The sequence below is a fragment of the Pseudonaja textilis genome, chromosome 3 (assembly GCF_049901715.1).
Source record: "Pseudonaja textilis isolate UNSWEBS1 chromosome 3, rPseTex1.2, whole genome shotgun sequence".
NCBI classification, from domain to species: domain Eukaryota; kingdom Metazoa; phylum Chordata; class Lepidosauria; order Squamata; family Elapidae; genus Pseudonaja; species Pseudonaja textilis.
Window position 1 is genome coordinate 140,900,983 of NC_141992.1, and position 15,718 is coordinate 140,916,700.

The 15,718-nt window shown below is 37.8% G+C and overlaps 2 protein-coding genes and 1 long non-coding RNA gene across 16 annotated transcripts in view; 2 read left to right on the forward strand and 1 right to left on the reverse strand.

Annotated features, from left to right (window-relative positions):
• Positions 1–2,325: 2,325 nt before the first annotated feature.
• Positions 2,326–5,098, reverse strand: HSBP1L1 (heat shock factor binding protein 1 like 1). Of its 2 annotated transcripts, XM_087930995.1 has the most exons (5): positions 4,966–5,098; positions 4,216–4,275; positions 3,171–3,274; positions 3,000–3,030; positions 2,326–2,496 (listed from the first exon to the last, which is right to left on the reverse strand). In XM_087930995.1, exons 1-5 carry the CDS (start codon positions 5,008–5,010, stop codon positions 2,491–2,493), a joined length of 246 nt encoding a protein of 81 aa, XP_087787121.1. In that variant the 5' UTR covers positions 5,011–5,098; the 3' UTR covers positions 2,326–2,490. The 2 variants fall into 2 exon arrangements, with proteins under 2 accessions (XP_087787121.1, XP_087787120.1); XM_087930994.1 differs by lacking the exon at positions 3,000–3,030.
• Positions 3,171–4,370, forward strand: LOC148126348 (uncharacterized). The gene is made up of 2 exons (XR_015743149.1): positions 3,171–3,274; positions 4,216–4,370. It is a non-coding gene; the product is annotated as an uncharacterized LOC148126348 (long non-coding RNA).
• Positions 5,099–5,193: 95 nt separating the features above from the next.
• Positions 5,194–15,718, forward strand: part of SLC66A2 (solute carrier family 66 member 2) — a 62,614-nt gene continuing 52,089 nt past the window's right edge. For 2 of the 13 annotated variants that reach the window (XM_087930977.1, XM_087930982.1), the window contains exons 1-2: positions 5,272–5,517; positions 13,219–13,561. In XM_087930977.1, coding sequence (XP_087787103.1) covers positions 13,332–13,561 — 230 coding nt within the window. In that variant the 5' untranslated portion in view covers positions 5,272–5,517; positions 13,219–13,331. Of the gene's footprint in view, positions 5,518–7,722; positions 7,764–8,999; positions 9,097–10,665; positions 10,929–11,454; positions 11,657–13,218; positions 13,562–15,718 lie in introns of those variants that run through there. The other 11 variants (XM_087930984.1, XM_087930981.1, XM_087930985.1 and 8 more) reach the window with 11 other exon arrangements.

Sequence of the window (15,718 nt, forward strand, 5' to 3'; positions counted from 1 at the left end):
CTGAAATATTAAGTTATCTGGCACTTCACATTCTCTGCTATAAAATAGATTGTCATAAAAGCCAGAGAAGAAGCCTTGCTGATGATACTATGACCTATATAGGGCATCTGGTTTTTCTACTTTGATGTCCTCTTGTATTTAGGATCTGCTGATTAAAATGTTTTGGGTCCCTGTTAAAGCAGGTGTTGGAAGCTTTCAATGTATGAGTCATACCAAAATGGCTGCCTGCAGAGCTAGCCAGTGGTCTTCCTCTATCTTATGGACTAGGTCAGAGGTGTCAAACTGGATTTTTTTCAAGGGCTGGATCAGTACTGTAGTTCTCCTTTGGGAGGGGTGAGATGGGATGGATGCATCCTGCAGTACTTTGCTGGCCAAAAATGGGTGTGGAGGGGCCTGCATGCCCATTTTGGCTGCCAGAGTGCTGCAGGAGACCGCCCAGGCCAAAAATGGGCTGTGGGGGAGAGCTGGACTTGGCCCCTCCGTGCCGTTTTGGCTGCCAGAGACACCATGGGCTGGTCCTTTGCTATTTCCAGGACAGCCCCATGGGCCAGATTTAAACAACCCATGGGTCGGATCTGGCCCCAGGCCTTAAGTTTGACACCCCTGGCCTAGGTGAATATATTTCTTTTTCGGATGACGGGCTGAATGACTGTGAGTGGAAGGCTACATCTGGTTTACAGGCCATAGATTGCCAACCCCCAAATTAAATTTTTCTTTCTACACCCATGCTATTCTCTGAATGTTGAATAAAGTGTTTTTAATATGGGTGGCTTTTAGTATTTAAAATTTTTTAACTGCTGGAGATCACTGTGTAAAAAACCTTGAGTTCTTACAGGAAAGACAAAAACATCAAAAATATTTTATGTGACAAAAAAAATGTGATCCCTAAATTCTTAGTTATACTTCAAAAACATGACCCCATTTGAACATGTTCATGTGATGAATTCAACTATGTGCTCCTTTGGTAATGCTATTCACATACCAAAAGTGGGTACAAAATATATGGGCTTATATATCAGCATAAAACAGGTCAGTTTACTGTGTGGTCTTTTTATTTTTTGCTTAGTGTGATTAACAAATTGCAATTTATAAATAATATTTTATAACTTAGAGCACAAATATATCCAGTTTTTGCTTACTCATTAAACCATGATGAACCAAACTATGACTTAGCATGATATATGAAAAACGTCATCCAGGTTCAGGTTATATTTCTAACATGTTATCTAATTTCCTCAGTTCATTTACTGAAAATAATAATTTTGTTGTTAGTAAATGCGTACTCTGTCCAACTCCCAATAATTTGGGCAGTTTACAAGCAAAAACACAAAAGAAACAATACAATGTAATAAAAACAAGGAACAAAAGTCCTTACAAAAGGTAAAAGAGGAAGGAGAGGGCAGAAGCAAAACTATCCACTCCTTGGAAGGTACTACATTCATCATAGTCAAAGGTCAGGGCAAAAAGCCATGTGTTCAAGACCCTCTAAAACAACAACATAAAAACCACCTAGTTCTTATGGAGAACCTCATTCCAAGAGGGCAGGCACTCCAGCAGAGAAGATGCCCTTCTGGGTGCTAAGAGATGGTATTGCTTAATCAAAAGAATTGGAGTATGCAAAACCTGAATCAAATCTGCTAGTTACTGTGAGAGGTAGGCAGTACCTCAAGTAATCAGTCCCTGTGCTGTGTAAGAGTTCATAGGTAATTACCATCAGAGCAGTTCACAAAGCACAGGGTTATTACGTGGGCATATCAAAGCATATCTATTACTGATCTTACTCTGCATTCTGGATCAGTTGAAGTTTCTGCATAATCTTCAAGGGCAGTTCCATGTAGGATGTGTTACAATAGTTAAGCCATGAAGGAAAGGGTCTCCTATTCTTGGAATATTATTCAAAAAAAATCAAAGTAGAAATTGTTCAGAATTGCATTAGTGAGGATATAGCAACATCAGTTCCTAACACCTGATCCCAATAGAGGAAAACTAATCCAAGTAGAGATTACACAAATTTTAACTATTAGCATGGACTTTTACTCTGCTTTCTTCATACTTGATAGTTTTAACATCCATACATGATGTACCAAGAAAATGAACTTCAAGGAAAAAATGGAAACTACACTTGGTATAAAAGGTTATAAATATATACATACAAGAAAGTGTATGAATTGTCTTGAATTCAATGTTTATACAAAGTCTGTTTTCAATCTTTAATGTCAATCTTAAAGAAAAATTTCATGTTTTCCTTATTTATGTATTTATCAAATTTCTATACTGCCCTTCACACTTGTGTGATTCTATATTACAGCAGTAAAATAAACCAGAAATATTTACAACTTTTATTTTTCTTTGTAGCCAATAATGTAGTGTACAAAAACATGGCTTGTATATCCATTAGTTATATATAGTCATAACAAATATCCTAAAATTGTACAAATGTAGACCATACTTAAAAATCTTCATGTTGTGTGCAGGGTTTCTTTGATGCCTTCAGTTCTGCATAAAATAATTAGCATAGAAACTGAATTAATATTAGGAAAATAAGATGTGAATTCATCCTATAAATAACTCTCAATCTTTGTACTTTCTTCCAACTGTGTGTATGAAAATAAGATAAATCTTTTATTTTCCAAAATTTTTAAAACACAGAAACATACTCTGATACCAGCTCAACATGCTAAACCTTTTAATCACCTGAATTATTTTTGTACAAATATGCATATTCACGCTTTCTTTACAAACAGATGAGTTCTAGCATTCTTGCAATCACTTCAAAGTTTTGCACTTAGTTATAACTTTTATTCTTGGAACTCTAGTAAACAAACGAATATTGAATAAATGAATGTGAACTCAGGCTAAGCAAAGATGGATCTACTGGAGTTTTTGATGGGAGATCTCAGGAATAATAGGTTAGACTGGAAAGTTGAAAGAAGATAGTGCAAACTTTGTGTTGTTCTATAGATTCATCAAGTATTGAGTTTCTTTGTGGAAATTCTTACCCTGCCATAAGCTAGCTGTGTTCTTCTGCTTCTATTAATACAAACAAGAAGCTTAAATTTATTGTAAAATATATTATAAAATATTTATTATTATTATTATTTTATTTATAGCAGATTTTTAGCTATTAGCTATTGCTTTAGCTATTTGTTTATATAAAACCAGAAACTCACCGTTCAGAATCTTCACTAGTATTTTCTATTCCAGCTTCAGCCATTAGTTCAGCAACATGTTTTTCCAAATCATTTATTCGTTCACCCATCTCATCCAGTAAAAGGTTAAAGAGCACTGCATTTTTAATTCATTTGTATTACTTTATAGAATCTGAGAAAAGAATACATGGCATGTATGTATAACTGGATTCACATTGGGTTTCTATTTTAAAAAAAATCCAAAATGCTGTTTGTTTCATTTTATCTTATTGATAAACAATTGAAAACAATTATTTTCATACTTCTTATCTGGTCTGAATGTATGCTACAGGATATTAAAAGCTTATAATATGTATAATATTGTAGTTAAATGTTTCAAGACTGAACATTATCTGAGGCAATATTGTCTTACTTTAAAAGAATATTGCTATTATTTAATAGTTTCCTGTATTCTGTCAATACTGTCTCAATTCATAAAGTTGAAGAGGAACATATAATAATCTCCTATGTAGGAGGATTTAATATATTTAAATTGATAACCATTAATGGTATTTTAAGAATGATGCATAACTATTTCTGTAAACTGAATTTTTTTTTTTCTAAAATTGATATAAATTTGCTAGGCTTACTGTCATATGCAACATTCCAATTTTTAGATTCTTAAGTGAAAAATTCAAATGATGAGTTTACATGCTATATTACAAATGGGAAGTTGACATGTTATAGCTATGCTATAAAGTACCAGCTTCTGAAATTCTATTTATAAAGACTTTAGATCCCCACAAAGGCTCCATAAGTATTCTTTGGAAATAAAAATGATGAGTGGCTAAAATCTAGTGTTTTGTTTTAGAAAAATGTCCTCTTGTACAAAATTCTTATCAGAAAATAACCTGATGGATAATTCACTTCTAGCTTCCAAAATCATTCCCTATCATCTTCCAGTTTACCTTTGTACCTGACAGATGATGATAAACATATTTTGGAAACATTTAGGGATTAGCCAAGCTGATTACAAATGATTTCACACATTAATTTTAGAAAAGGATCCAAAAAGGATATTTTGTAGAGATAATTTATCAGTCAGATCTTCAAAGTTTTCTTGCAGCTGTTGTAGAAGATTTTCTGCCTGTGGGTGAAGAAAATACACCTATGATATTAGACAAGTTACCATATTAAGCTACTTCCTGGACTTACCCAGCCTTACTAGTGTTATTGTTTACAGTGCACAAAAAAAGATGGCAATCTTTTATTTGAGGAACAGCTTGATTTCGTCTACTGAGTATGATCAAGGAGGGAGTTCCCTTAAAATAGCTAATATATTTGTGAAAATACTAAGAAAAGGAGTTAAAAAAAGGAAGCATCACACAAAACAGAATAGATATGCAGAGATTATACCTAACTTTTATATTGAAATGTTCTTATAGGTCGCAAATATATTGTAAGTACATGTGTGATCAAAATTCAGGTGCTTAGCAACTGATTCCCATTTATGACAGTTGCTGTGTCCCAAGTCACCCTTTGGTGACCTTCTGACAAGAGAAGTCCATGGAGAAGCCAGATTCACTTTAACAACCAGGCTATTGATTTAACAGCTGCACCGCTTCACTTTAAAAACCGCGGCAAGAAAGGTTGTAAAGCGGGGCAAAACGCAATTCAGAAATGCCTCACGTAACAGAAATGTTGGGCTTCCTTGTGGTCGTAAGTTTGAGGACTACTTGTATGTATGTCTGGCGGCTTCCTGCAAGAGCCGCCACACCCATTCGCGTCGTGCGCGATACCAGCCGCGAAGCCTCGGACTAGCGTCGGCCGTACTCACAAACTGAGAGAGCTCCCTGGCGCTCGGAGAGTCCTTGTCCGCCATGCCCTCTTTCTCCACCTGCGACGGCGTCGCCGCCGTCGCTTGACTAGCTCGCTCTTTTCTGCTCCAATTGCCGCCCCGGACGAGAGGGAAGCGGCCCCGGAGACAAAAGCCGCCTCCCTGCCACCTTCCGAGTTTAGCAGCCGGGCTTTCTCTTCGCCGCCACGGTTACACGGGTACGCCCACCGGCGCTGCAGGAAGAACCAATGCAAAAAGAAGACTTTTCTACTCCTCCGTGCCACGTGCCCGACGCGTCATTACTTTGCTTGCCTGCGTTTCGGGAGTTTAGAAAGGATGTTAAATTTCCCTCTTGGGACTTTCAGTCCCAGCTCACCTCTAAGCGGCGAAAATGTCATTTTTCTCCCCCCGTTTTTAAAGTTTGAAAGATGCTATTGGTTGCTAAGCTGAGCCTTGGGATATGCTTGACGGTCAGTCAAAATTAGCAGAGGACTTACCTGGATGATCAGCGGCCAGCAAGAGAGGTCTTGAGTTGTCGGTACTATTATTACGGTACTATTCATAGGAGTATTATAGTATTTAATTGTTTTTTATTGTTTTAAAATGTTTTTTTTAGTATTTTGCTTGTAATTTATTTTTTAATTGTAAGCCACCCAGAGTCATCGACGGAGATGGGTGGCTATAGAAAATGAATTAATTAATTAATGAAAAATATTTCAGTTGGAATTTTCTCCCCCACTGTGGTAGGACTCCTAAAAAAACCCAGACATTAAATGGGGAAACAGTTGTATCTGCAGAGACACAACTTTAAACTGCCTGGGAGTCTGATGCTTTTAAAGGTTGGAGAAAACTCCTGAGAGAACAGCCAAGAAAACAAATAAATGGATCATTGAACAAATCAATGATCAAATTGTCCTACTTTACACACGCATTACGTATGCAGAGACCTATCCACTGTTCTAATGCTGAGAAAGGTGGAAGGAAAGAGAAGAAAGGAAAACTGGCAGCAAAGTAGATTGGTACAGTGCGATGGGTTGGAAGATCTGAAAAACTGGGTTTGGGGTGAGTTTTCATGGGGCGGGAAAATCTATTTACAATATGTGATTGCTAAGAGTTTATAGCAACTTAATCAGACACCTACCCATCTTTCAAGAGAAGAGCACTTTGGTCAAATGATATTCCATCTTTCATTCACAAGCTCAGGATAGATCTATAATGCTCCCATTCTTCTTTTTCCCCATAGCAGCTGTGTAGATAGTTCTGGATGTAGAAAGTAAATGCATAGCGTGTGAATGGAACAAACCTTTCTTGTTGGAAACAGAAATATGTAAATTATTGTTTAATATGTTTAACATATACATCTAGAAAGCCTTAGGCAAATAACAACTAGTCTATCCTAGTGTAACATTTATTTATTTATTTGTTTGTTTGTTTGTCTATTTTATTTGCCACCATCTCATCACAAGGAGACTGTGCCAAAATCCTTATAAGAAATATTGTGGTGAAATCAACTAGGTCCAAATAAATCTTAATTTTAATACCAGGAGCTGTTTGTTTGGAAAAACAAAGGTATTCTCAAAAGCTGTGCTGCCTGTGTTGAAATTAAGATACACAATTCTTATAAACAGTGCACACTCACATATGGCACTACCCAAGACAACAGCGTGGACGCAGCAAAGAAGTTTATTCATGTATTTGCAAACACGAGTGCACCGAAGGTGAATGTGGAAGAAAGCATCAACTTTTATGACCTTACATAAGTTCATTTCCCCCTCCTCTTTTTGACACAGCATCCTGCTCAATTCTCCTAAAAGCCATGTCCACCTCTGTTCAAAGAATTTTAAAAGTTCACCATAACCTTTTTCCTTGCTAGCATAAGCTCTATTGTTATTTTTGTACTTTCTTTGCTTGCTGTTTTGGCTGGCATTCAGGCTCGCTAGGCTTGTGGTTCTTAGCTGTTAGCTGCTACATACAGGTAATTTGGAAACAGTTTATAATTGTTCCATTTGACTTATCAAACGTTTACCTTTTAGAAACAATAACAACTCCATTTTCTAACACCCTACCATCTTAAACTCTCAAAACTGGTAACAGTTCCTTAAAGCCTGTTGCAAGAAAAAAAAAGCGACAACCTGCCTGACTTTAGCTTGAAAACTAAGCAGGACTGAGATTGGTTAGCCTGATTTTTTTCCAAGGAATACAGATAGTCCTTGACCTGCAACCATTTGTTTAATGACCATTGAAAGTTACAAAGGCACTGAAAAAGGTGAATTATGGCCATTTTTCACACAACTGTGGCAGCATTCCCATGATCACATGATCAAAATTAGGACACTTGGCAACTGGCATCTATGAGTCACGTGGTCACTTTTTGTGACCTGACAAAGTCAGTGGGGAAGCCAGATTCACTTTACAATCTTGTTACTAACTAAATAACTTCATGATAACAACTATGACAATAAAAGTTGTAAAATGGGGCAAAACTCATTTAACAACCGCCTTGCTTAGTGATGGAAATTTTGGGCTCAATTGTGGTCATAAGGACTACTTGCATCAGAACTATGGGCTAGATTTTGAAGTTTAAAAAGACACACACACACACACGCACATGCACACACACACACATATCCCTTAAGTATATAGATGGCTTGCATGCACTGAAGAAACATGAGACTGGCAGGACAGGTTTTACTAGAACAAGGCCATTTTTGTTTGTAATAGTAATTCTGTTCTGGGTCACCTAACTAGGAAGTTAGGAAAGGAGGATATCGTCATGCACTCAGAAGTATTTTGAGAAGGTCAGAACAAAAATAGCTAGGATGAATAGAATCAAAAAGTAAATATTGTATCAATAATATGAATGTTAATGGTCTAGTAATATGTTTGTATGTATGGCAATGTAATGCCAAAACGGTTGCACTGTGTTGTATACTTATAGTTGTAAATAATAATAATAATTTTTTACACACACACGCACACACACACACACGCACACTGCCCAGGGAATTTTTTGTTATCTGTGTAGTCCCCAACTAGATCGGCCCATTTCAAATTGATCTCTCTTTTTGCTGCTTCTTCCCCAGCCCTTTTGTGGCAACTTTGGCTAGTTCTGTCAGTATACTGAGACTTATCCTGCTGACAGACAGGATCATGAGCTCATTACATATTTTTCTTTTCAATTTTCCGTCGAGTTGGAAAGGGTAAAAAAGAGACTCCAATTGGATTAAGGAATTGAATTTAAAAACAACAGTGATTACATTTTTTTTATTTACACACCAGGGAAAGCATTTTTTCTCCAAATTACATGCGAATTGAAGAAACCTTATTTTGCCTGAGGATACTGGGAAATGCTATTGAAAACCAACACACGGAGGAGTGTGCAATTGACTGCAGAGCTAGCTAATGAAAAATTGGAGCATCTTCACAGGAGTCTGGATTTGATGAGAGGGAGAAGTGGAGAATGATATTTTTGGTTGCTAGTAAAGGAAAAAAAATACTGTTTGTTATTTGTGGGGGGGAGGGTGTCAGCCAATGCAAAATGATTGGGATTACAGGAAAACGTTTGGTCTGGCTCTCTTCAAATCTGACAGTAGCACTGATAATTTTTTTTCAAGAATTAAGTCAATTGGATGGTCATTTAACATTGGTTGAATTCCAAATGTGGGTATGGCCAAGGTCACTTTGGGGTGGGAAGGTCAGGAATTTTAAGAGGAAAATGAATGAAAAATCTGTATGCTTTAACACAACCATTGTGACCTTTAAAATCTGCTGTATTCAAAAGAAGAAGAAAAGGCATTTTTTAAATCCACCGATTTTGAAGGATCTATGGAGTTCACCAAAGGGAGACTAACTAATTGATGGCTTTTTGTATTTGTTCTGTGGGGTAACTTGCAAAATGCTGTTCTTGGATCTTGAAGGAATAGGAAGCAGAAATAAGACTTCTGTATCTTCTGGATTTTCTTTCCCAGATATTCTTTTGCATTAGTTCTCTAATGGTAGAAATTTGGCATGTTTAATTCTATGCTCCCATCCAGCTTCTGCAAAGTAGAACATCGGAGTGGAATTTCTTGAGCTTTGTGGATCCAATGCATACCAGAACCTAAGCTGATGTTTTAATTGCCGGTTTAGAAAGTAAGTAGAGTTCCATTGATTGTGTTGTTTGTTTACTATATTTATATAACAACACACTCTATGAGCCAGTTTGATGCAGAGCAGTACTTCTCAACTTTGAGAACCTTTAAGATATGTGGACTTCCAACACTTTCAACCTGCCAAGTTTGAAAAACATTGGTATAGAGGTTAAGGAATTAGATTAAAAACTGGAAGATGGTGAGTTCTAGTTCCACATTAGGCCCAAAGCCAGTTGGGTGCCCTTGAGCCAGTCAGTCATTCTTACTCCTAGGAGGGAGGCAACAGCAAACCACAGCTGAAAAAATTTCCCAAGAAAGTTGCAAGGACTCGTACTAATTCTACCACCTTCCCAAACTCCCCTCTGTGAACTCAGAACATTGAGTTTAATGAAAAGATACATATCCTAACTTCAGCTCTTAGAAGGATTCCAAGTCAGCTTGTGAGGGTTTTATTTTTCCCCTACACACACATTTACTCTTGTCATTTCTGCTGCTGAAAGACTGTTACTTTATTTCATTTTATTTTGTCTGATAAAACATTTGATAAAGGAAAAGCTCTTTTGACCTTGTAACACTTTTGAATAATAACTTCTCTATATATATTATCAAGTTCCAGGGTACATGATTTCTACTTTATGGAACAGAATGAGAGCTGGGCTTCCTATTTTTATATTTCCTTCCTGTCTCAGTGGGAGGTGATTTTTGCAAGACATTGTTGATTGGGGCTGCTTGGTGCCAACTCTATATAGTTTTTTAGAAGCAAGTCCTTTGAACTATATCGGATTTGTTGCTGAATAGAGTTAAATACAGTTTTACAGAGCTCTTAAAAAAAAACTCTCAAGGTGCTAATGACCTTTAGTTTTATGGAGGTTTTTTTTTTTAACCAGAAAGGTTTGAAGTTATTATACCACTTTCACTGAAGGATGCCTTGAATATTTCATAGGAAGCTGAGACATAGTTACCAACTAGTAACAGTTGACAAGAATTTACATAACAGTAGTTAAAATTTATAGTTTTGTATGCCGCCCAGTCTGTTGGAATTGGGTTGCTGTAACGAATTTGAATAAATAATGATAGGAAACAACTCTAAGGCATTTAGTGCAAGCACAAACATGTCTATACCCTCCCTCTCCTCTCATATTTTCTTTCTTCACACTTTTTCTGTTAAAAATAGTACATTACCGCCGTGATTATGACATTTTAAAGAAGCGTTCGGAAGCAGCTCCGGATCTATTTTTATTCTACATGAAACATGCTCACTTTGTGAGACATAATATGACATTTGCTCTGTACGCTATTTTTCCAACAACTTTCTTGTATGTGACGAGGAAGGAGGAAAAATCCCATTATTTTATGGGGGGTGTCCCCCATCTTCATCCTTGCTTTGCAGAGAAAGAACGAGCTCGGTGATCCGTTTCGGAAATCTGTGATTTCCCCCTCACGCGTTTCCCAGGATTTTAGCAAGTCTCCTTCTCTCGGGAACAGGTCGGGCGCTAGGACTCAAACGAGGAAAGGCCAAGGAAGGGCGGATTTCTTCATAGACGGAGCCGCTTCAGCTTCTAATGATGTCACAGAGGCGGGGCTCATTTTATCGCTGCTGGCGGCTGCCGCTGTTAGCTCCTTGTTTCCAGTCGCCCAGGGAGGCGGCGGGAGCAGCAGCTGCAGCAGCAGTAGCGCCTGTGGCTTTGGGCGCCCCTGGCAAAGGAAAAGGGCGCAGCGCAGCTGTGGTTTCAGGGCAGTCTGAGGCGGGAGCGGCGCCCCAGGCTGGGGCTCCCTCGAGCAAGAGGGGGAGATGCGCGATTCTTGGGGCGAGGGGCCTTAGTGAGAGCCCAGGTAAGGAGGAGAGGGCCAGCCCCCTTTCTCCCTCTTTCGGTGGGGGTGGGGGTGGGCTAAGGATTTCTCCGCCCTCTCTGCTTTTGGGAAGCCGGGCAGTTTGGCGGAGTTGCTAAGGGAGCGTGGAGGGGAAGCAGAAGTCGCGGTTGGTGTCAGAGCCGCGGTTGGCCATTCAGAGAGGAGCGGAGGGGGAAAAAAACCACTTGGGGGGGGGGGGGAAAAGTGGCTTTTTCACTTCCTCTCCCTTCCCTTCCCTTCCCTCGTAAGGCAGGGACTGTGGCTAAAATGGTCTGGCTAGAAGTCTCAGCTGGGACTCCGAAATTTGGGGTGCCAGTTATTAGCAACCTGGTCTGTTCAGCTGAAGAGGCAGAAAATCTGAAAGGGGGGGAGCCTTGCCTTCTTCAGTTCCTGGGATCTCTCCTCTAGGAGCAGAGAATGCACACTTATTTCTTTCATCTCTTCATTCGCTACTTTTCATGATTTCATAGATCAAAGCCTTCCTATTCTTTTTTGTTTAACTGCATAGGTAGTCCTTGCAACCATCTGTTTAGTGACCATTCAAAGTTACAACCGCACTGAAAAAAGTGACTCATGGCTATTTTTCCACGCTTATAACTCTGTTGCAATATCCCCATGGTGATGTGATGAAAATTCGCATGCTTGGCAATTGGCATGTGTTTATGACAGTTGAAGTATATCATGGGGTCATTTTGCCATCTTCTGACAAGGTGAATGGGGAAGCCAGATTCACTTTACAACTGTGGTGAAGGGTTGCAAAATGGGGCAAAGCTCACTTAACAACTGTGCCGTTTAGCGGTGGAGAGTTTGGGCTTGGTTGGTAGTTGTAAATCGAGCACTATCTCTCTTAATTTTCCAGGACAAGCAGGAAATTGTTTCCCCTGATGAAGTTAATACGGCATGTTTCGAGAATGACTTACAATAATTAAATACGCCTTTTTAAGTTGCATGCCCTGCAGGGGAATTGGGTGTACAAATCCCAGAATTCCCTGTGATCTGACTGGGCATTCTGGGAGTTGCAACTGTTGTTCCGTCTTTACAGCATTATGGGGCCCAGGCAAAGAAGTGTACTGGGGCCTCTACGACAACTACTCACAGGAATAAAAACGTAAATGGTCGATAAAATTAAACATTTTATTGGCATTTCCAACAAAATCGGTATTTAATAAAATAACACCGATTAATTAAAAAAATGCAGTCAAATGTAATAAATATGCTGTTGTATTTATATGATACAAGGGGCATTGAAAGGTTAACATACACAACTAGTATGGGGCCCCTATGCAAGTGCCCATCAGGCTCATGCATTAAGACAGCCCTGCTGTTGTATCTGTAGTGTGTGCCTGGGGGAGGAGAAGATGAGTTTGTTGATTGAAAACAATTTTGATTGATGGCAATAACTCCTAATGAAAGGAAAACAATGACAATGTAATTTGCTAAATAAGAAAGTTATTGAGAGTTCAATTGGCAAGTGAGGGTATTTTGAAAGAGATTTTCTCTCTTGTTTACAAGAAGGAATGCTTCCTGCTTATTTTCTGAAAAGGGATAATTTTAAAATACTCTATAACCATGCTAATTGGAGTAAAAATCTTGTTTGTATTGCTGTTGACCAAATAAGTAAACAGCAGTTTAACAGTCTCTCTGTAGAATTTCTACTCACGATTGTAGGAATTCTCAACCATTGGAAAGTCTATTTTGTAAGAGGTAAGCCATGTTAGTTTATGAGGACTAAAAATCCTATGGAATCTGATAGCACCTTTCTTAACTAACACATTTAATTAAAAGCTACTAGATTGCTTCTGATTCATCTCTCATTAAAATATGTGCCTTTTTATTATGGACAGTAGTTGTCTTACAAGTATCATCAGTCAACAGTGTTACATGTTTATGCCATTAATTATAAGTGTGCTATCCAATCTGTGGAATTTTTGGTCTACTATATTATAAAAATATGCAGACCTTTAATGGAGTTAATCTGAAAAAGCTTGCTAGGCTGGAACCAGTAACACAACAAATGAGCACATTTTATATCATGAGTATTAAGCGATAAGTTTTAACAGATATATTTTGTTAGAAAACTTACTTTTAGGATTGTTAAGCTTGACAACTCAGACATTTTGTTTGAATGTCAGCATGGTGGAGCAAGCACTAGTTTAGACAAATAATTGCCTTTTTTCTAGATCATTATAATATGACTAATTACTTTCTAATTGTGCAACTGAATATTTCCATGCAAGTTTTGAGTTTGTCTCATCTCACTTTGTTTTTCTAGGGTTGCTTAAAGAATGGCATATGGCCTATTGGAAGATTAATCAGATATGAATAAAAGTCAGTAAATCCTGAGGAAGTAATAAAGGAGCTTCCCTTTTGTTACCTACTGTACTCATGCTAAGGGACATCATCCTACCCATGATGGAAGCAGATGGCTGGGAATGGCTGGTAACTGCAGTTCAACAGCTGATATCCTGGGGGGCTTCGGCAGCCATGATGTTTGGAGGTGTAGTACCATACATCCCTCAATACCGCGATATTAAAAGAACACAGAACGCAGAGGGCTTTTCAACCTACGTGTGCTTAGTATTATTAATTGCAAACATTTTAAGGATACTCTTTTGGTAAGTTGCTTCTTTTTTAAAAACTACATTTCTTTCTGGATGATCTATTAATACCTGAAAAAGAAAAGTGTGTGTGTGTGTGTGTGTGTGTGTGTGTGTGTGTGTGAGAGAGAGAGAGAGAGAGAGAGAGAGATATTTACTGTGCTGCTAAATTCCATGAAACTCCTTTGAAGTATAAGTGATATATCAGCTGTATTTGGCCTCCCTCTGGGTCCTTTGTCAATATTTCATGAGTATATTCAAAAGGATAATGGCGTTTTTGTGGTTGCCCTAAACCTGTGATACCTAATGAAAGTCCTAAATTTGTGATATCTAATAATTGAAATATACTGTACATGCTGAATTGGAAAGTTTGGTTATTTTTGTCATGCTAAAGTTGCCAGGATTTGAAAGCGTGCAAACCTAAACAAAAGCTCTTTTGAAACTAGCTGCAGAGGGTTTAGTAATATTAATATTCATCTAGCAGACATAGTATAAGCTTAATGAACAATTAAATGTATTATGAAGAATAAGGCTATGTGGCATTTTAGAAAGGGGAAAAAAAAATCCTTCAAAAGCAGGCAAACGCCAATCAGACCTGTGTGCAACTCCTTAAATCAAAAATGCCTTTACGTCAGATCAGATGGCAGTCTCGTGATTCTTGGAAAACGACAACGTCTTAAGATGTCAGTCAAGTGCTGTGTATTTATCCCCATATACTCTAAAGCACTTTTTACCATTGACTTCGAAATCTGCTCAGCCCTACCAAAAAATAGCCTCAAATAAGGTTAAAAAAAAAAAGGTAAAGGTTTCCCCTGTCCATTTGGGTCAGTGCTAATTTCTGTTTCGTAGCCTAGGGAGCCAGCATTGTCTGAAGGTATTCCTGTGGTCATGTAGCCACATGATGTGTCCCGGGGTGCACGGAATGCTATTATGTTCCCATCACTCCTAGACTGGTGTCTGAATAGCACAGTCATCTGTCAGCCTTTTGTTCAACTTCAGAAGACTCATCTTGGTTTTACAGCAAATCATCTTTCATCACAATGTAACTGATCAATGTTTATAACATACACATAAAGGAAACTATTAGCCCTAGATATTTATGGTAGTTTGATCCATGAATCTTGAGGATGACTTTTAATTTGGTTACAGATGACCTTTTAGGAAGTATTGCTATAACTTAAGAATGTAATGCAGAATGAAGCACTTAGAGACAAATAGAAGTATTGTTTTTCTTTCTTTGCTGCCTGAAGGAGAATTAGATTTTTATTATTTGCTTTATGGTTGTGTTTGGAGATTGATCTTTCATTAAACAATTCTGTGTAAAGGAATAATGAATGTTCTTTGAATCCTTATTGAGCTACACTCATCAAGACTGTCGTTGAAATTAGAGATAAGAATGAAGCATATTGTCCCCTTAGAAGTTGGTGAAGTCTCTTTTGTTCCTATCAATGTGTCTAGTGTACAGGATGATGAGAAATAAGAAATCTGCCTTCATAAATGTAAGATAATAGATGCCTCCCCAAAACATCTGCTACATCCTTTTATAGGAATATTATAGACAAGTGTTAATGAAATTTGAACATGTCACTAGTTCCAAATATGCCTATTTAAAAGTAAGGACTTAATACAAGTCAGACAAAATACATGGCTTTCAATGTTGTTATGATGAAAATTGGGGTACAAATTGTACCATGAAATAAATTTGAGCAGTTGAGGAATATTACTCTTGATGTTCATGTGTTGAGGTTCCTTAGCATGAAATCTGTACTGTATAATTTATATTTTTAAATCAGACCAAAGGGAACAGATAATGTAAGCTTGGACATAACCATCTGTTTTTAAGCCAGGATTTGATAAGAAGATTATGAAATATTAGGTACTCTTTTTGCTAAGGATTTTTTTTCTTGGAAAAAAATGCACTTGAAGTATTCATAACATTAGTTGCTGAGCTGTTTTATGGAGTACAGTACCTGTACAGCTGCTGAGTTATATATTCCTTCGGATAATCCAAAGGAATTACCAGGTTTCTTCTATTAGTGTTTTGCTTGCAATGAAATCGGTTGAGTGCTTTCCTGTTTCTATGTATTTGGAAGAGGTGGGGACAGACTTATTGTTTTCTGGCCGATAGAAAACACAACTCCAACCTTGCCCCAGCTCTGGGAAAGAATAATTGGC

What these genes read in the sequence shown, in the direction of transcription:
- HSBP1L1 (XM_087930994.1), bottom strand. Translation starts at nt 5,010, where the DNA reads ATGGCGGACAAGGACTCTCCGAGCGCCAGGGAGCTCTCTCAGTTT. An exon ending in CCAGGGAGCTCTCTCAGTTT is followed by an intron (nt 4,276 to 4,965) that starts GTGAGTACGGCC and finishes CTTCACCCACAG; the next exon opens with GCAGAAAATCTTCTACAACA. An exon ending in ATCTGACTGATAAATTATCT is followed by an intron (nt 3,275 to 4,215) that starts CTACAAAATATC and finishes GTGCTCTTTAAC; the next exon opens with CTTTTACTGGATGAGATGGG.